At 39.6% G+C, this 15,823-nt stretch overlaps 1 protein-coding gene across 1 annotated transcript in view; it reads right to left on the reverse strand.

Moving 5' to 3' along the window:
- slc8a2b (solute carrier family 8 member 2b) overlaps positions 1–15,823 on the reverse strand; it is a 63,854-nt gene that overhangs the window by 3,716 nt on the left and 44,315 nt on the right. The window contains exons 4-16 of the mRNA XM_088427495.1: positions 11,573–11,979; positions 10,463–10,600; positions 10,116–10,343; positions 9,334–9,714; positions 8,978–9,103; positions 8,163–8,358; positions 6,819–6,949; positions 6,383–6,756; positions 6,191–6,294; positions 5,785–5,802; positions 4,249–4,373; positions 1,539–1,638; positions 297–569 (exon numbers count right to left, since the gene is read on the reverse strand). Coding sequence (XP_088283621.1) covers positions 297–569; positions 1,539–1,638; positions 4,249–4,373; positions 5,785–5,802; positions 6,191–6,294; positions 6,383–6,756; positions 6,819–6,949; positions 8,163–8,358; positions 8,978–9,103; positions 9,334–9,714; positions 10,116–10,343; positions 10,463–10,600; positions 11,573–11,935 — 2,557 coding nt within the window. The 5' untranslated portion in view covers positions 11,936–11,979. The remainder of the gene's footprint in view (positions 1–296; positions 570–1,538; positions 1,639–4,248; positions 4,374–5,784; positions 5,803–6,190; positions 6,295–6,382; positions 6,757–6,818; positions 6,950–8,162; positions 8,359–8,977; positions 9,104–9,333; positions 9,715–10,115; positions 10,344–10,462; positions 10,601–11,572; positions 11,980–15,823) is intronic.

A 15,823-nucleotide genomic window follows, 5' to 3' on the forward strand; every position in this document is an offset into this window, starting at 1 on the left:
GAGAGAAGCATTCGTAGGATGAGCAGATTTTCTACATTTAAAAACAGGCGCGCTACAATCACTAAAGATCAAAGGTCATATTTTGGCGCTCTGGCGCAGGTCTGCCGACCCATGAGGTGTGGTCGGGGTCGTGGCGGGGCTACACCAAGATTTGGCAATTTGGTAGACAAATACACTACTCCGCTCTTTTGCTTCTCCACACGAACCGATACCCGGTCTTACGTCAAGGTATCGTTACTCGCGATGTCAGTCGATACTAGTTGCAATTACTCAGCTGCCGAATTCCCTTGACTCACCGGGAATAGATGTTCCCAGGGCCACAAAGACCACGGCGGTCACAGAGTCTCTCAGGCCCACCGTGCAGCCAAAGTGCGATGCCAGGTCGCCGATTATGGCGGTAAGCAGACCGATGACGCTAATTGAGACCATGAAGCAGGCCCAGCCGTTCCAGTACTCTGTAGGTGGCACGCAGGCGAACAAAACCTTCCAGAAGACGGTGAGGAAGTGCATGACGTAGTCGTAGCAAGAGGGCAGGCGCTCGGCGCGGCCTTCTTCCTCGTCGTCGTCACCTTGGAGAGTCAAGAAGCCACAGGTCACTGTAGGGTTTGTTTTGTCCACTAGATGACAGCATAAACGCCACTGTGAGACTGGAGTGACCACCAGGTCAATTTACTATAGAACATAAGGGCAAACTCGAAAAAACGGTTATATGATGACGGTCTGACACGATTTAAATGCAATATTAACAATTTTACTCAACGGCCACTGTGTAAGCTAGCCATGGCCACTCATTATTTTCACTCGCCATAATTCTGTTTTTTAGATAATTGCTGTTGCTGTTTTAGGAAATATTCTAAAAGCACATCAGAAAAGTGCAAGTAGTAAAATTCTTTTTTGGTTTAGGATTCACAATTATTCAGCTCTGCTTTGATTATTACAATAATACAGACGATATTGCCGCTTACATTGGCTTACTTAAACATTTAGATGGCACTAAAATGGAATGGGAAAAAACAAGTTCCTTTCTCGTATAATGGTTACTGGTACCAAGAATGAACTATGAATGCAATTTTTAAAAATCCCACGTTGGTGCTTTACTTTAGTGCTTCAAGTTCCTTGGTGCGGCAATAACAGCAGTCGGTAAAGCTGATGTTGCAGAAAGACTGCAGGTCAGATCATAGAAAAAGGAAACTATTGTGGAAAAGTGAAATTTGTGTACAAGAAAGCATCCAAATGATTGGCTCTCTAAGTGCAAGCCCAAACAAATCAAGTAAACCTTTTCCCGTCTGCCCATTTCTGACCATGCGTTTGTGTGCAAGCCATGCAAAATTTTGCCAGATTGTGATGTCAAAGTGGGGCACATTTATGTCATAACCTCCATCCTAACAAATTTCTTCATCCACGGTCAGTGAAACACGCCCATGCAGCTATAATGTAAATGTATGTCAAAGACTTGAAGACTATTTTAAATTGTTTAAAAAAAAGAAATCATCCATTCATTATTCATTTTCGACACACGCACGCTTGCTATACTGTACCTGCACTCACAGTGACAGCCTCCACAAACTGTTCCCTCCAGGAGTGTGTGCCAATGACTAGCGCCAAGTTGGTCTTTTTGATGAGCTTGTCGACAGTGCTCTGTCAAAAACAAAACGAAAAGGCTTTTAACAAGGCACGAAAGACCACAAAAGTCATTATTTGGGCACCCTAATTCTGAAGCCTTCATCATTTTATTAAACCAACCAAATGATGTGGAAAAAGTCACGTCCTGTGAATACTTACTTACTTACTCTCCTGTGAATAGAAAAGATTTGATGAAGAAGGAATTGAAGGCAGGATAGAATGAAAAAAGAAATGTGGGATGGATGCATGAGGTTAAAGAGGGATGAAGAAGGAGAGAAGCAAAGGAAGCAAAAGACAAGCATACATACATACAAGGATTGATGGAATGAAGAAAAGTAGGAAGGATGAGTGAATGGGGAAATGGAAGGAAAGAGTGAATGTGTGACCAAGAAAGGAAGGAAGGAAGGAAAGAAAGAAGGTAGGAAAAAAGGAAGCAAGAAAAGAAGCTAGGAAGCAAGTAAGTAAGAATGAAAGGACGAATAGAAGGAAAGTGAATGTGTGATGAATGAAGGAAAGAGGAAATGTATCAAAGAAGGTAAAAGGAAGAAAGGAAGGTAGACAAGAGGGAAGTGAGGAACCAAGAATGGGACAAATGGGAGGAAAGAGTGAAAATATTACAAAGAAAGGAAGTAAGTAAGAATGAAAAAATGGATAGAAGAAAAAATGTGCAAAAAAGGAAGGAAGAAGAGTTAAAGTTCAAGACCTGTGCTTTATTTGTGCTTTGTTTGACTTGATCTTTGTTTTTTTGGCACCACCTCTGGCCGCTGTTGATATTACATTTTGTAGTGAGGAAGGATGCACTATAGTACGTTTAGCTCATTGGCATTTTCGTTTATTTCAGGTATTTCCCTTTGGTATGTTAACTTATGCAAAGATGATAAGTACTCATTTGCATCTAATTGAGTTGAAATGAAATGCATTTGTATTGACGTTATGATTGATTTAATCAATGCAATTTGTGTACATTTTTGAAATATATATAATTCTTGCCTATGTACCTGAGTAATTGAGTTAAAACGATAAACATCTCAAACGTTTACAGGTCCGTGGTGATAAAAAGGTTAGGGACCCCTGAGAGCATAAAGCTCCCGATTTTCCCTCCACCTATTCGCGCAGAGATGAATTGCTGCGGGGATTTGAGCGTTTTGGCGACATCGATAAGTCATTAACACGCCGGGAAGAGCATCAACGAGCACACCAACGACTGTGGGGGAGCTTTGACGTCAGCCGTTTCCCAAGCGTGAGACCATCCATTAGAACTGAATGGACAAGTTGCACATAAATTCAACATCTTGTCTGCTTTTACTGCTAGTTATTAACCAAACCAAGTTAAACGTATTGACGTTGGTAGGTGATAATAACATGCTGATAAATGATGAATCACCCTGGTTTGACGGTGTTATGATGGCGCTTGAATCGAAAATGAGAAAATATATCATGAACTAGTAGAGCATGTATTTCTAAGTTCAGCTGCATCTGCACTTTATTTTTATTAGGGATTGACGAGTAACCAAGTATCGATATTGGGCCAATACTACAGCCAATACAAGTATCAGATGCTCTCCTTGGAGCAGTTTTACGATCGCAAAAGAATAGAAAATTGCCATTAATTTCATGCAATTTTTGAGGAAAAACGTGATCATGGAATAGATTGGTATTTCTTTAATATCGTGTTTTTGGTGGGTAAATTCTATGTATCTGTACTTGGAATCACGGGTTAAGGACATGTACTCATATCAGTTTGAAAAAAGGAAAAAAATTGGTATCAAACATCTCCAATTGATGTAAACTGACGACACACAAATGAATGGACTAGAGGGAAAACCTTTTATTTATTTATTTATTTATTTATTTATTGAAATCGGATATTTACATATTCATTTATGTATTTATTCGTTTATTTTATGAACAGATATCTGATATTTACATATTTGTTTATGTATTTATTCGTTTATTTTATGAACAGATATCTGTTTATTCATGGATGAGGCATAAAATATATGCAAGAGAAAATAATTCCTTGACAGTTTAAAATCTTTAATGCTTAAAATTTACTTGTTTATAACAAAGTAACCAATTATTCAAATACAAGGAATTTTAATATGAATACTAATAACTTAACTAACAAACTAATAATAATCAAAATACGTATTGTAACATGTATATATCTAGTAGTTTATAATACTAATTATTAGGAATTATATCATTCATAATAATCACGTTAACAAGTAGTTTTATTAAACAATAAATAGTATATGTAAAATGTTTACCTATATGCGTGTGTGTACCTCTGAATTAGTTTGTTGCTTTGTAGCACTTAAAAAAAATATTAAACCTGATCTTTTACCCCCCCAATTCTGATCTGATTTATTTGATTTCATTTTTGTCAATAATCAAAGCTAGTTTTCCCAATACATGCCTGCTTTTGACAAAACACGTCACATATACTGTATATAGAACAGTAAATACCATTTAATGAACAATTTTAGGGTGCAATGGCTTCATTAAACGTAATAAGTCATTTTTTTAATGAAAAAATTAGATTTATAAAATAAAACAATAATACAGTGTGGCATGACAGAGATTGTAAGGCGTGCACCCGAATGAAATAAAAGCCGTGTGAACCTTGAACTCATAGGACTCCTCGATGACCACCTCCAGCCGGCTGTGCTCCCCCAAGATGGGCTTGCCCATCTCGGCAATCCGCCGGGCCTCCTCCTCCTCGGCGCTCAGCTGGCCCTCGGACCCCTCTGAAAGGAGAATTTAAGGCCACGTGAGTCGCGTTTCAAATTTGTTCAATTCAATGACGATCAAGTCGGTGCATAACAGCGCCTTGTCCCGCATTATTACGATGATCAAGGCCGAGCAGCAGGCTATCATCAGCAGGCTGCGGACCACCTTTTTCTCCACATGGTGCATGCCCGTGACTTTCATAATGATGAAGCGGTACATTGAACTACCGCATAGTCGCCATTTGGCATTCAACCCGACATTTTAGGTCAAATCCTCAACCCAATGTAATGAGAAAAATAACCTAGCATTGGCTCAATTACTTTTGATTATTGTACTAAATTCATGCTGCATCTCATTCCACATGCCTCGTTCCACATCTTGGCAATGAATACATACATGCATACATACCTACATACATGCATGCATTGATGCATGCAGACATACATACATACAAACATGCGTACATGAACACAGTACATATATGCATGCATGCATACATACATACATACATACATACATACATACATACGTAGGTATATGAACACAGTACATATATGCATGCATACATACAGTACATATATGCATACATACATGCATACATACATATATGTGTGCATACATACATACAGTACATATATGCATGCATACATACAGTACATATATGCATACATACATGCATACATACATACATACATACATACATACATACATACTTACGTACGTACGTACGTACGTACGTACATACATACATACATACATACATACATACATACGTACGTACGTACGTACGTACGTACATACATACATACATACATACATACATACATACATGCATGCATGCATGCATGCATGCATGCATGCATACATACATACATACATACTTACGTACGTACGTACGTACATACATACATACATACATACATACATACATACATACATACATACACGAACACATTACATATATGCATGCATACATACATACATAAAGTACATCTATGCATACTTACATACATACATACATACATACATACATACATACATACAGTACATACATACATACATACATACATACATACATACATACATACAGTACATATATGCATACTTACATACATATATACATACATACATACATGCATACATACATACATACAGTACATATATGCTTACTTACATACATACATACATACATACATGCATGCATACATACATACATACATACATACATACATACATACACGAACACATTACATATATGCATGCATACATACATACATAAAGTACATCTATGCATACTTACATACATACATACATACATACATACATACATACGTACACGAACACATTACATATATGCATGCATACATACATACATAAAGTAGATCTGTGCATACTTACATACATACATAACTAAATTAGCCGTCTTACCTTGGCTGAGTAGCAGTGCTGTGATGAATGCAAAAAAAGAAGGATAAATTGATAAGGCGAAATCATACATGAATACAGTACATGAATGATGCCTCAAAATACGCAACATACTCATTTATTTGGTGGCTATATGTTGGTGTTAACATGCTTAGTGTCTTGGGTGTATGTATTGACCATATTGGACATACATGTGCTGAACATGCATGTTGGATGTATGTGGTTAACGTGTTCTTCTGTTCTGTTTCCTCTTCTTCTTTAGTTTCTTATTTTGTTTAGTCATTCTTCTGTTTCATCTGCTGCTTCTTCCTTCTCTTCTGTTTTATTCTTCTTCTTAATATCTTTGTCTTTTATGAGTGAATGTGACAACTACTTAGTATGCGGTCGCTGCGAGAGAGTGTACGGTTACCCGAAATGCCTCTTTTCAGCCAGCGTGGCTCCTCCAGGACGATAAAGAAGTTCTCATGTTTCTCATATTCTTCGTCATCAATTATCCTCACCTGGAGGGTCTGACTGCCCATGCAAACACACATCGGATCATGAGGCGGAGTTTCTTTTCTGCTAAACTTTGCATAACCCAGCATCAATGGGCGGAGCTCACGTGGTCTGGTCGTTTGTGAACTCCAGCTCGCCCTGCGCGTCCTCATAGTCCTCGCCCGCTTTGGCAGAGCCCGACTCGGTGTGGTACGGGAGAATGACGGTGCCGCGGGCGCCGGAGTTACGCACCACCGTCACCTCCATGGTGCCCACGCTCTCACTGATGCGCACCATGCGCTCGCTGAAGGTGAAGATGCCGGCATGGTCGTCATCCAGGATGGTTACCGTGGCCACCAGAGGCTCAACCAGCCGGCCCTTGGGCGCCGCGCCCGCCTCGTCGCTTTCGAACATGCCCTCGGCGTCGCCCACCCGCAGGTTGAGCAGCCGCACGAAGAAGTGCTCGTCTTCCTCGAAGATGTCGTCGTCGATGATGCCCACCTAAGCGATCGGAAGCGTCATTGTGGTTCTCGATGTGGAAAGAAAACTTTGTCTATTCTTACTTTAATTTCCTTGCGAGTCTCTCCGGGTTTGAACACCAGCGTTCCTTCGCTGTACTCGTAATCGGAGCCGGCGTTGGCCGAGCCGTCTTCCGTCCTGTAGTCCACGTAAAAGGTGTTCTCTCCCAGGCCCCCTGAAAACATTGGATTTCAAATTCCTCATGTCAATAGCGCGTCAACTTTTAGATTTTAATGTTATGATAATCAGGCTACGATTAAAAGCCAGGCCCTTGTTTTATTTTGAGATGGAACCTTTGGATCTTTCTTCACAAATTCTTCACTAAAAAGAGCCATTTAGGAGACTGGCTCTTTTCTTTCACACAGGGACTAGCGATACGGTACGATACTTTAAGTGATGGGATAGTAAGTATTGTCTTCTCCTAGAATATTGTAGGCAGTAAGTAATGATGGGACTTTTTGATCTTCAAAAGGAGCAATTCATTCACAAACCAAGTACAGTACTAAGGAGAGCCCATCAAAAGACTGGCTCCTATTTATTTTAGTTGATCTTAAAACAATGTTTTACTCATAAAATAAACACTGGGATTAAGTGATACATCACAATTTATGTCATACTCTTTAAATGACGGTGCATGAAATATTGTCTTCTAAAATATTGTGGTAAGTAGTGATCGGACTTTTGAATCTGCTGAGGGAGCCTTTCATTCATGAGCTGTTTACTTTTGTTGTTTTGTTTTTTTTAAACTATGAAGTTTTATTCATTGTGATACATCACAATTCATGTCATACCTCAGGGCTGGAAATATTTTTCTTTTTTTGCAGAGCATTAACATTGGTCTCAAAGTCATTGACTGACCTTTCAGAGCTTTTTTTTAAACTTTTTTTGCAGGTTAATCCAAGGGACCTGAAGCAATGTTTTTTTACTAAACAATAATAATGTGTCATTATTATTATTATTATTATTATTATTATTATTATTATTATTATTATTATTATTATTATTATTATTATTATTATTATTATTATTATTATTTGTGCAGTTGTTAATGTTTAATGCATCGATGGCCTTTTTTTCTGGATAAATGTCTGACTGCATTTGAATGCACCATACATCCTGTCCTGACTAGCATGAGCTGTTTCCTAGCATTCTTAATTAGCAATATGAATATGATTTAACGAAGGCATTTTGTTGATGTTGGCAGCTAGGTAGTTTGATGGCAATAATTTGCGATGAAGTAGTCGCGAGGATGTGTCAGGCTAATTGGAAAATGACCAACCAGTGCTCTGAGAATTTTTTTTTTTTAAATAACAGGCACTCTTTGGTCACTGTGAAGAGCCATTCTAAAGACTCAGTTCACTGGTGAAAGTCACATGACAATTCCTTACCCTGGCATACAACAGCCAGCGTGAGGATGCCGCAGTTCTCCATGCACTGGCTGTGAGCGCTTTCAAAGGAGATGCGGCTGCACACGCCCAGGTCGTCCTCTTCTGGCGCCTCCTCATCAGTGACCACAGTGCGACGAGCGTGGTCGGCGGCGTGCTTCTTCAGCACGTTGCCGGCTCCGATCATCATGCGCGTGGCCTTGAAAGAACAGAGAAGAGAAAACCAGGCTGTGTTAGTCCAACAGAAAATTTGGATTTTAGGGTTGTCTCTTTCTGCTACCAATGTTGAAAAATGGTCATTTCATACAGCTGCTGACAAAAAAAAAAAAGCAGAGCTGCAACAACTGATTAGTCAACATATAATCAATTATCTAATTATCCGTTAATCATTTTTGACGATCAAATAACCAATTATAACCAATTATTCTGGTCCTCTGAGTAGAATCGTTATCATTTTCTTGAATCAAAATAAAACATTGGCAAACTCTTTTATTTTTATTTTGGAAAAATACAATTCAGCATTGTTGCTTTTTCTCTGATAAACCACAAATCGCAATTTTTATATTAATATGTATACATTTATTTTCTTCAAAGCTTATAACAGGTTGTAACATCTTGGATTTAACTTAAAATCCTCACGTTAAATAGCAGTCTTTGTCTTTACGCTGGTGACGTTCCTCTAAGTTTGGTGTCAAAGTTAGCGTTTCATTTACCACAGGAAGTAAATAGAACTGATTATATTTAAAAGGAAACAAGACACTAAATATGATGAAAATAAACCTTTTAACTTGGACAGTCCTAAAGACTCGACATGTCACCTGTATGCGATAGAAGGCTCGACTCTTCTGCTGGTGCAGCAGGGCGTAGTAGTTGGCCAGCTCTACCAGCTGATCCAGCTCTTTGTCTGGGTACTTCTGCTTCAGCTCCTTCAGAATGCGAATGACCTTGAGGTGGATGCATAAAACATGAATATGAGTACGTTTGTTTGTTTTTTGACTGAAGATTTTAAAGCATGGGATTTATGTACCAGTCTCTTGCATCTTAACACAAGAATGGTGAAACTTTTGCATGCAAGAGAAACATTGTAAATACAGAACTACGTTCTAGGTCATCGGTAGAGCTCAACGATTAGTTGTTAACGATCCATACGTGTTCTGCGATGTAGGCTTCCCACCTCCTTGCGGCTCTCGTCCAGCTCCCGACTGCTCTCCATATTGACCAAGGCGCTGTTGGAATTGGGCAGGGTTCCACCAGCTCCCATGGAGATGGATCCGGCCGTCGCCGCGCTAACATTATTGGCCGCCGCGCCGTCGATGCCGCAGTTTTCGGCCGGGACGACGGCACCCCCCCTTGGCGGGAACTTGCCATCGGCAATCATCTCCATGCCGCCCTTATTGGGGGTCAGGTCTCCTTCCATCTCCACGACGATGCCGTGGCGTTTGTCGGCACGGTAGCGCTTGCCCATGTATTTGTAAAAGAGCAGGCGGCGGTCGGCAATCCAGGCCAGGATCACGCACACCGGGAAGTATAGTAAGGTCACCAAGGCTTCCCACACCTGACACAGAAACAGTTCAAATTATATCCGTCATTTGTATCCATCAATCCATTTTGTACAGTAGTTTATCCCTGGCTTGCTGGGGCCTATCCCAGCCGACTGGCGGTAGGTGGGGCAGACTCTAAAGTGGTTGCCAGCCAATTGCAGGGTCAATTGTATATGATTGACCCAAATTGGAGGGATGATTGATTGAGTGGAGCTGGTGTTTTTATTTGAATGATGGTTACCGGCGAGGCATCTCGGGGTTGTATAAAACGTAACTGGAGGTTCTACTGCTGTACAAGTAATAATAGTATCATGTGCAATATATGTACTGTATACACAGGTATGTGTATACACATACTGTATACATACTGTATGTGTATATAAGGTGTATGCATATACGTCAGAGCCCAATTCACCTCGACCACACCAGGCGACATGACAGACAGGATGAGGTAGAGCCAGATGTAGGCGAAGATGCTCCAGAAGGCAGTTATGAAGAAGACCCGCAGGTGTTTGATTTTGCGCACCTGGCCCTGTGGGATGGCCCACACGCAAATGCCAATGATCACAAACATGTTGAAGGCGGCACTGCCCACAATGGTGCCCGGTCCCAACTCGCCCGCTTTGAATTCGTGACCGCAAACCTGCAGAGATGGTGACCAGTTGAAGGATTAGCGGCACAGATAGTAATGTTTTTTAAACCTTTATAAACCACAATATACACATATGTATGACTAGAGTATATGTGTGTGCATGTGTGTACCTCAATGACTGAAAGCAGGATCTCTGGTGCACTAGAGCCCAAAGCCATTAGCGTCAGATTAGACACTGTTTCGTTCCAGATTCGAACTGTTGCCACTGATGTTTCCCCGTTTGGCATGGTAATGGTCACCTCCTTTTCCTGTTCGCCAAACACACCCCATAAGATTACTTGCAAATATATTATACAGTACAGCAGTATATATATATATATATATATATATATATATATATATATATATATATATATATATATATATATATATATATATATATATATATATATATATATATATATATATATATATATATATATATATATATATATATAAAATTCCATTTTTTGTTTTTTGTCTAATACTCGTGTCACAAGTAAAGCACAAAGGCCAGTGCAAATGTAGATTGCATCTCCCTAGAAGTGCATGAACCATAATTAAATGTCGTGAGCAAGGGTATCTGATCAGCGGTGCTCCTTTAAAAAGCCATTTTAAAGATCGTATAGCTGCAAAGAGTGCACTAACATCACATTGAACTATGTGAATTAGGAATGGGATGTCACTTAAGGTCATATGCGAGGCATTTGAGTGATGACAATTGGCAATTTGTACAGCAGTGAAATGGAATGTTTTAGAGTATATAAAGAATTGTAGGATCATTAAAGAGAAGTCATATAGCACTCTCGCTCATTATATACTGCATTTCAAAACAAACATGTCCAATTAATCGAATACGTTCCTGTTGGGTTCTTGCCGTATTTGTAGTCCTGCTTAAAAGGTTCAATAATAATGAATAATGAATGATGTTTGCGAGCCATATTTGGCAACTTAAGTAGGTGCTCAAAATGGATCCCAGAAGCATGTGGCTCATTGCCCAAGGTTACTTTTGAACGCTTTGTTACGAGGAACCGCAATCAATTGCATTTTTGTGATAACTGGCTGGGTCAATTTGTGCCATTCTAGTCAGTTTCAGTCTGTAAATTAGGGTATTTCTCACAATAAATAACTGATAAAAAAAACTTGTGTGTGTGCTTAATCATAGATGGTTTATGTTTACCAGAAATAAAAATATTCTATTTTCCAGGGGTTTTCCAGAGATTTTCAAGAGTTGACCTCACCTGTGACGTGATGACTTCAATGGACGCCATAAAGCGGTCGGCAATGATGGACACGCCGAGGAACATGTACATGAGGGACACAAAGTAGACCACCGCCCGGGCGATCTGGTCCCCGAGGCCGGGCCGGTTGGGCTTCCAGACGGGCAACAGGATCCCTGGCTTGCACACCGTCACGGCGTCGCACTTGCCCCTGGCCGGTACGCTGCCATTTGCGTACGGCCCGGCAGATGGCAGGGAGGAGGGCAGAACGGAGGCCGAGACTGTCGCCCCACGCTGGGACTCGGACCGGCAGGGTGGCAATGAGGAGAGGAAGAGGACGGCGAAGAAGAAAAGGAGAGATGTGGGTGAGGCCAGGCAAGACATGGCAGCACTTCCTGGAGAGCACACGAAGAACGGCTGTAGTTCACCTAAAGGCAGAAACAGAGAAAATGAACATGTCAATAACAGCAGAAAAGTGTAATCATTGTCTCTTTGGAAGATTTAACTTGGTCAGGTGGCAAACCGTCACAGGTAGTGACCTTCATAAAGATGGGTTAAAATGATACTGTTTGGTCAAACTTAGTAACCGTTTTTTCAATTTTTTTTTTTTTTTTTTCATTTGGTGGTGCGTTGGCAAAACGCCGGTCCGTCACCAACAGAACGACGGACAGTCCATCAGTACAGACAAACTGCCCCCCTCTTTTAAAAATGCTGTAAATATAGATGGGCAGTTAGATAGATAGATAGATAGATAGATAGATAGATAGATAGATAGATAGATAGATAGATAGATAGATAGATAGATAGATAGATAGATAGATAGATAGATAGATAGATAGATAGATAGATAGATAGATAGATAGATAGATAGATAGATAGATAGATAGATAGATAGATAGATTTATTTTAGTAGACCTGGGTCAATCTAAATGAACACAAGATATGCAGCACCTGCAAAAAAATATTAATGCTTTAAATATGTAAGTATTTAAATATTTTAAGTATTTTCATTTTTGTCTATTTTTTTGAGCACTTTGCACCATAATAGCGGACATGCTGTGTCTTCCTGGTACCCGTTACTTATGCGAGGTGCTGCTCTGTGCGTCAGAATTCAGCAGCCATTCTTCGGACAAGAAATTTGTCCATTTGGCGTATGTCCAAATGTGATGTCGAATGAGTTTGACCCCCGACTCCTGATTTGATGCAATGTAATAAAAAAAAATGTTGAGGTGTCCCCACATCACTTCACTACTAAAACATCCTGGCTTCAGGCTCTTTATGAAGCTTGGGAAAATTATGTAAAGGAAAAAAACAAAAAACAACAGCAACAGCAAAGGAAATGCATGCTTTGTGGAGGCCACTTTTAAATCATGAAACAAGGAGTTTATTGTCATCCAATAAAGAGGGCGCAGTGTGCAAATGCCATCCATCCTTTTAATGAATAGCAAAGTAATTTAATGAGCTAAGTATATGTCCAAATAAAAGCGACTCATGACTTATTTGAGGAGCAAGCACAGATACTCCCTGCTTCCTTTGAAGTTTGAAGAGAAACACTCAAATGTTTCATTGTGGGTAAATTGACTTAATTTTCTTTCATTCCTTTTTTTTTTATTGTTTCTACATCATCTAATTTGCCACCGCTCTCTGCCTACGCACTACAATGCACATTTTTTGTTGGACTTATTGTCACTCGTCTAATGTATGTGGTTCAAATCTAGCCAATGAACAAAATCTCTTATACAAGTTACTAGTCTATGAAGAATCACTGGAGAATAGTAGCCTTCCTGTGTATTATCATGTACAGCAAAATTATTTGTGTTACTTTTTGTGCCTAACAAAATTCTTAAGTGAAACATGCTCCAGACGCTAAAATAATAATATCAATAGCAAGAGTAATGAGCTACCTTTTTCTGTCATATTTATGACTCTAGTCTCACCGGGTGTAGCCAACTCGTGTGCAACGTCCCCTTTCCATTTTCAGTAAATATCCAACACATTACAAACAACCATAATGAATATTTCACACTCCTTTGTCGGACGTCAAAACTAGCACAAAAACATACATATTTAATTCACACGCAAGGAATGGTGGGAAAAAAAACAACACATGAACAAGAGTTGAATGACAAAACTGTGAGGGTGTTGAAATGACAAAACTGTGAGGGTGTTGATGGAGTACAGGCACAGTCTGTTGCCATGCCGACAGGGGCAGAGATCCTGAGGGGCAATCGATCGATGGTGGAGAGATGAGGGGCTTGTTTTTGAGAAAGCGGAAAAGAGAGCAAACCTTCATTCATCAACCAGAGGAGACAGAGTTGAGGGCCCTACTAATTCACTCAACGACACACACACACACACACACACACACACACACAGATCTTTGAAATGTAATACCATAAATAATGAAGGGAACGATAAATGTATTGCAAATAAATTGCTAAATTATAATGTTACTGCAGGCTTTCACCAAGGTCTCTCAATTCTAATTTGGATCAGTTCCGCGTAGTTGCGATGAATGCATTTTTGCTGTGAAATGAAGGGAGAGAGATCCCTAATCTTACAATAATAACCGAAAAGAAAAAAAAAAGAAAAATACCCAAGCCAGACATTTCTATGAACCAGTATATAAGGACATTTTTGACCACAACTATTGAACGGAAGCATGCCAATGTTGGAAGCAACAATTTTTGGAATGGCAAATTTGTATGAATGCATTTACAATTTTGTTTGAACGTACTCATGAATACATTTGAATATCTGTGAGATCAATGCTAAAAATGTATATTAGCTTTGAGATATTGACAAAAACAACCTCCTTAAGGTCTCGACTTTCATTTCTCAGAAGCCAAAAAGTTCAACTTGTAATCAAATCGTATGAAAAGAAGAGCTTAGTAGACTGCGGCAAGAATAAAAATTTAAAAGAAAGGTTAAAGTTTTGAAATGCCTTTTGAGTAATTATATATGCTATTAACGTATCATAATAATAACATACCGGTAAATAATCATGTATTGTTTTGATCACTCCTCAAAGTCATCCTTCTCATGACCTTTTCCTACTAATGGTGACACATCACCTACATGACGAATCAGCCTGTGACATGGAACAATTCCACTTTTATGCTCGTTTATATTTGTAATCACAGGGCACACAGATACAGTATGAACAACCATTCATGCATCCAATCACACCTAAGGACGTGTCCATACGTCCAATACCAACATATATCAGTCTCTCAATTTTCATTTTCAGAGACATAAGCCTGGTATAGTGAAAACGCATCGTCACATAGGTTTATTTATTTAAAAAATTGTTTGAACATATTCTGTAAATGCATTGAACATACTTACATGTTAGTGCTAGTTTTAAACATTGGTAGCACCACGCATCAGTAGAACCCAATGAACTATACACTCTTACAATTGTTGGCTCAAAAATAACCCAATCATGGGTCAAAAAAGGACAGATGCACTATTTGGGACAATTTGCAAAAAAGACCGTACGAAATGGGTCATTTTGTGTAACTGTTTTCAGAGTGTAGGCTTTCAGAACCAACACAGAATATTTTCAGAACCCATAAACATGCTAATTGGGCTCTTCAACCTTCTGTTTACTCGGTGTGAAAATGTCTGTTTCGACCACTTCCATCAAGCAATTGTTAGCTCCACGTTGACTGATGGAGAGTTGTAATTTTCAATTTGTCATTACCATTAAGCGTTACAAAAGGTAAGCGTGACCTCATAAGACAGCCACCAAGGAATATTTGAAGTCAAAAATAGGAAAGAAAAAAGGCAATGAGAATGTATGCGGGCGGAGTTAGACATTTAGGACCACCCCAATGTTAAGCCACGCCTCAAAGTGTACTCTGTAGCCAGGGCTACTCCATCTAGTAGATGGCCTTTTCCTAACACAAATCAAGCTCTTTTGACCACCAGCGGCATATGCTGAATCTGGTGGCACACTTGGCCTCACTTGGCCCCAAAAAACAGAAGACTGTCATCCACTGATTGACGCATTGTTCCCGAGCTGTATTTGTAACATTCCAGCTATTGATTCAACTCGCCCATTTGTTATGCATTGCGAGTCTGCACATTATTAGCTACAGCGCGGCGCGCTGGAGGAGACTTTGTGTCTGAAGCCATAAAAAAAGCCTCTTAAAAGCTAAGAATTGCAAGAACATTCATCTCTGAGGCAGTGAAAGCGGCATGGTTGTGCACTTTTCAGCCTGCCCGCACCTCATTCCGATGTTGCTTTTTCCACAGCACAGAACAAAC

The sequence above is a fragment of the Hippichthys cyanospilos genome, chromosome 11 (genome assembly GCF_059441005.1).
Source record: "Hippichthys cyanospilos isolate Australia breed blue-spotted pipefish chromosome 11, RoL_Hcya_1.0, whole genome shotgun sequence".
Classification (NCBI taxonomy): Eukaryota; Metazoa; Chordata; class Actinopteri; order Syngnathiformes; family Syngnathidae; genus Hippichthys; species Hippichthys cyanospilos.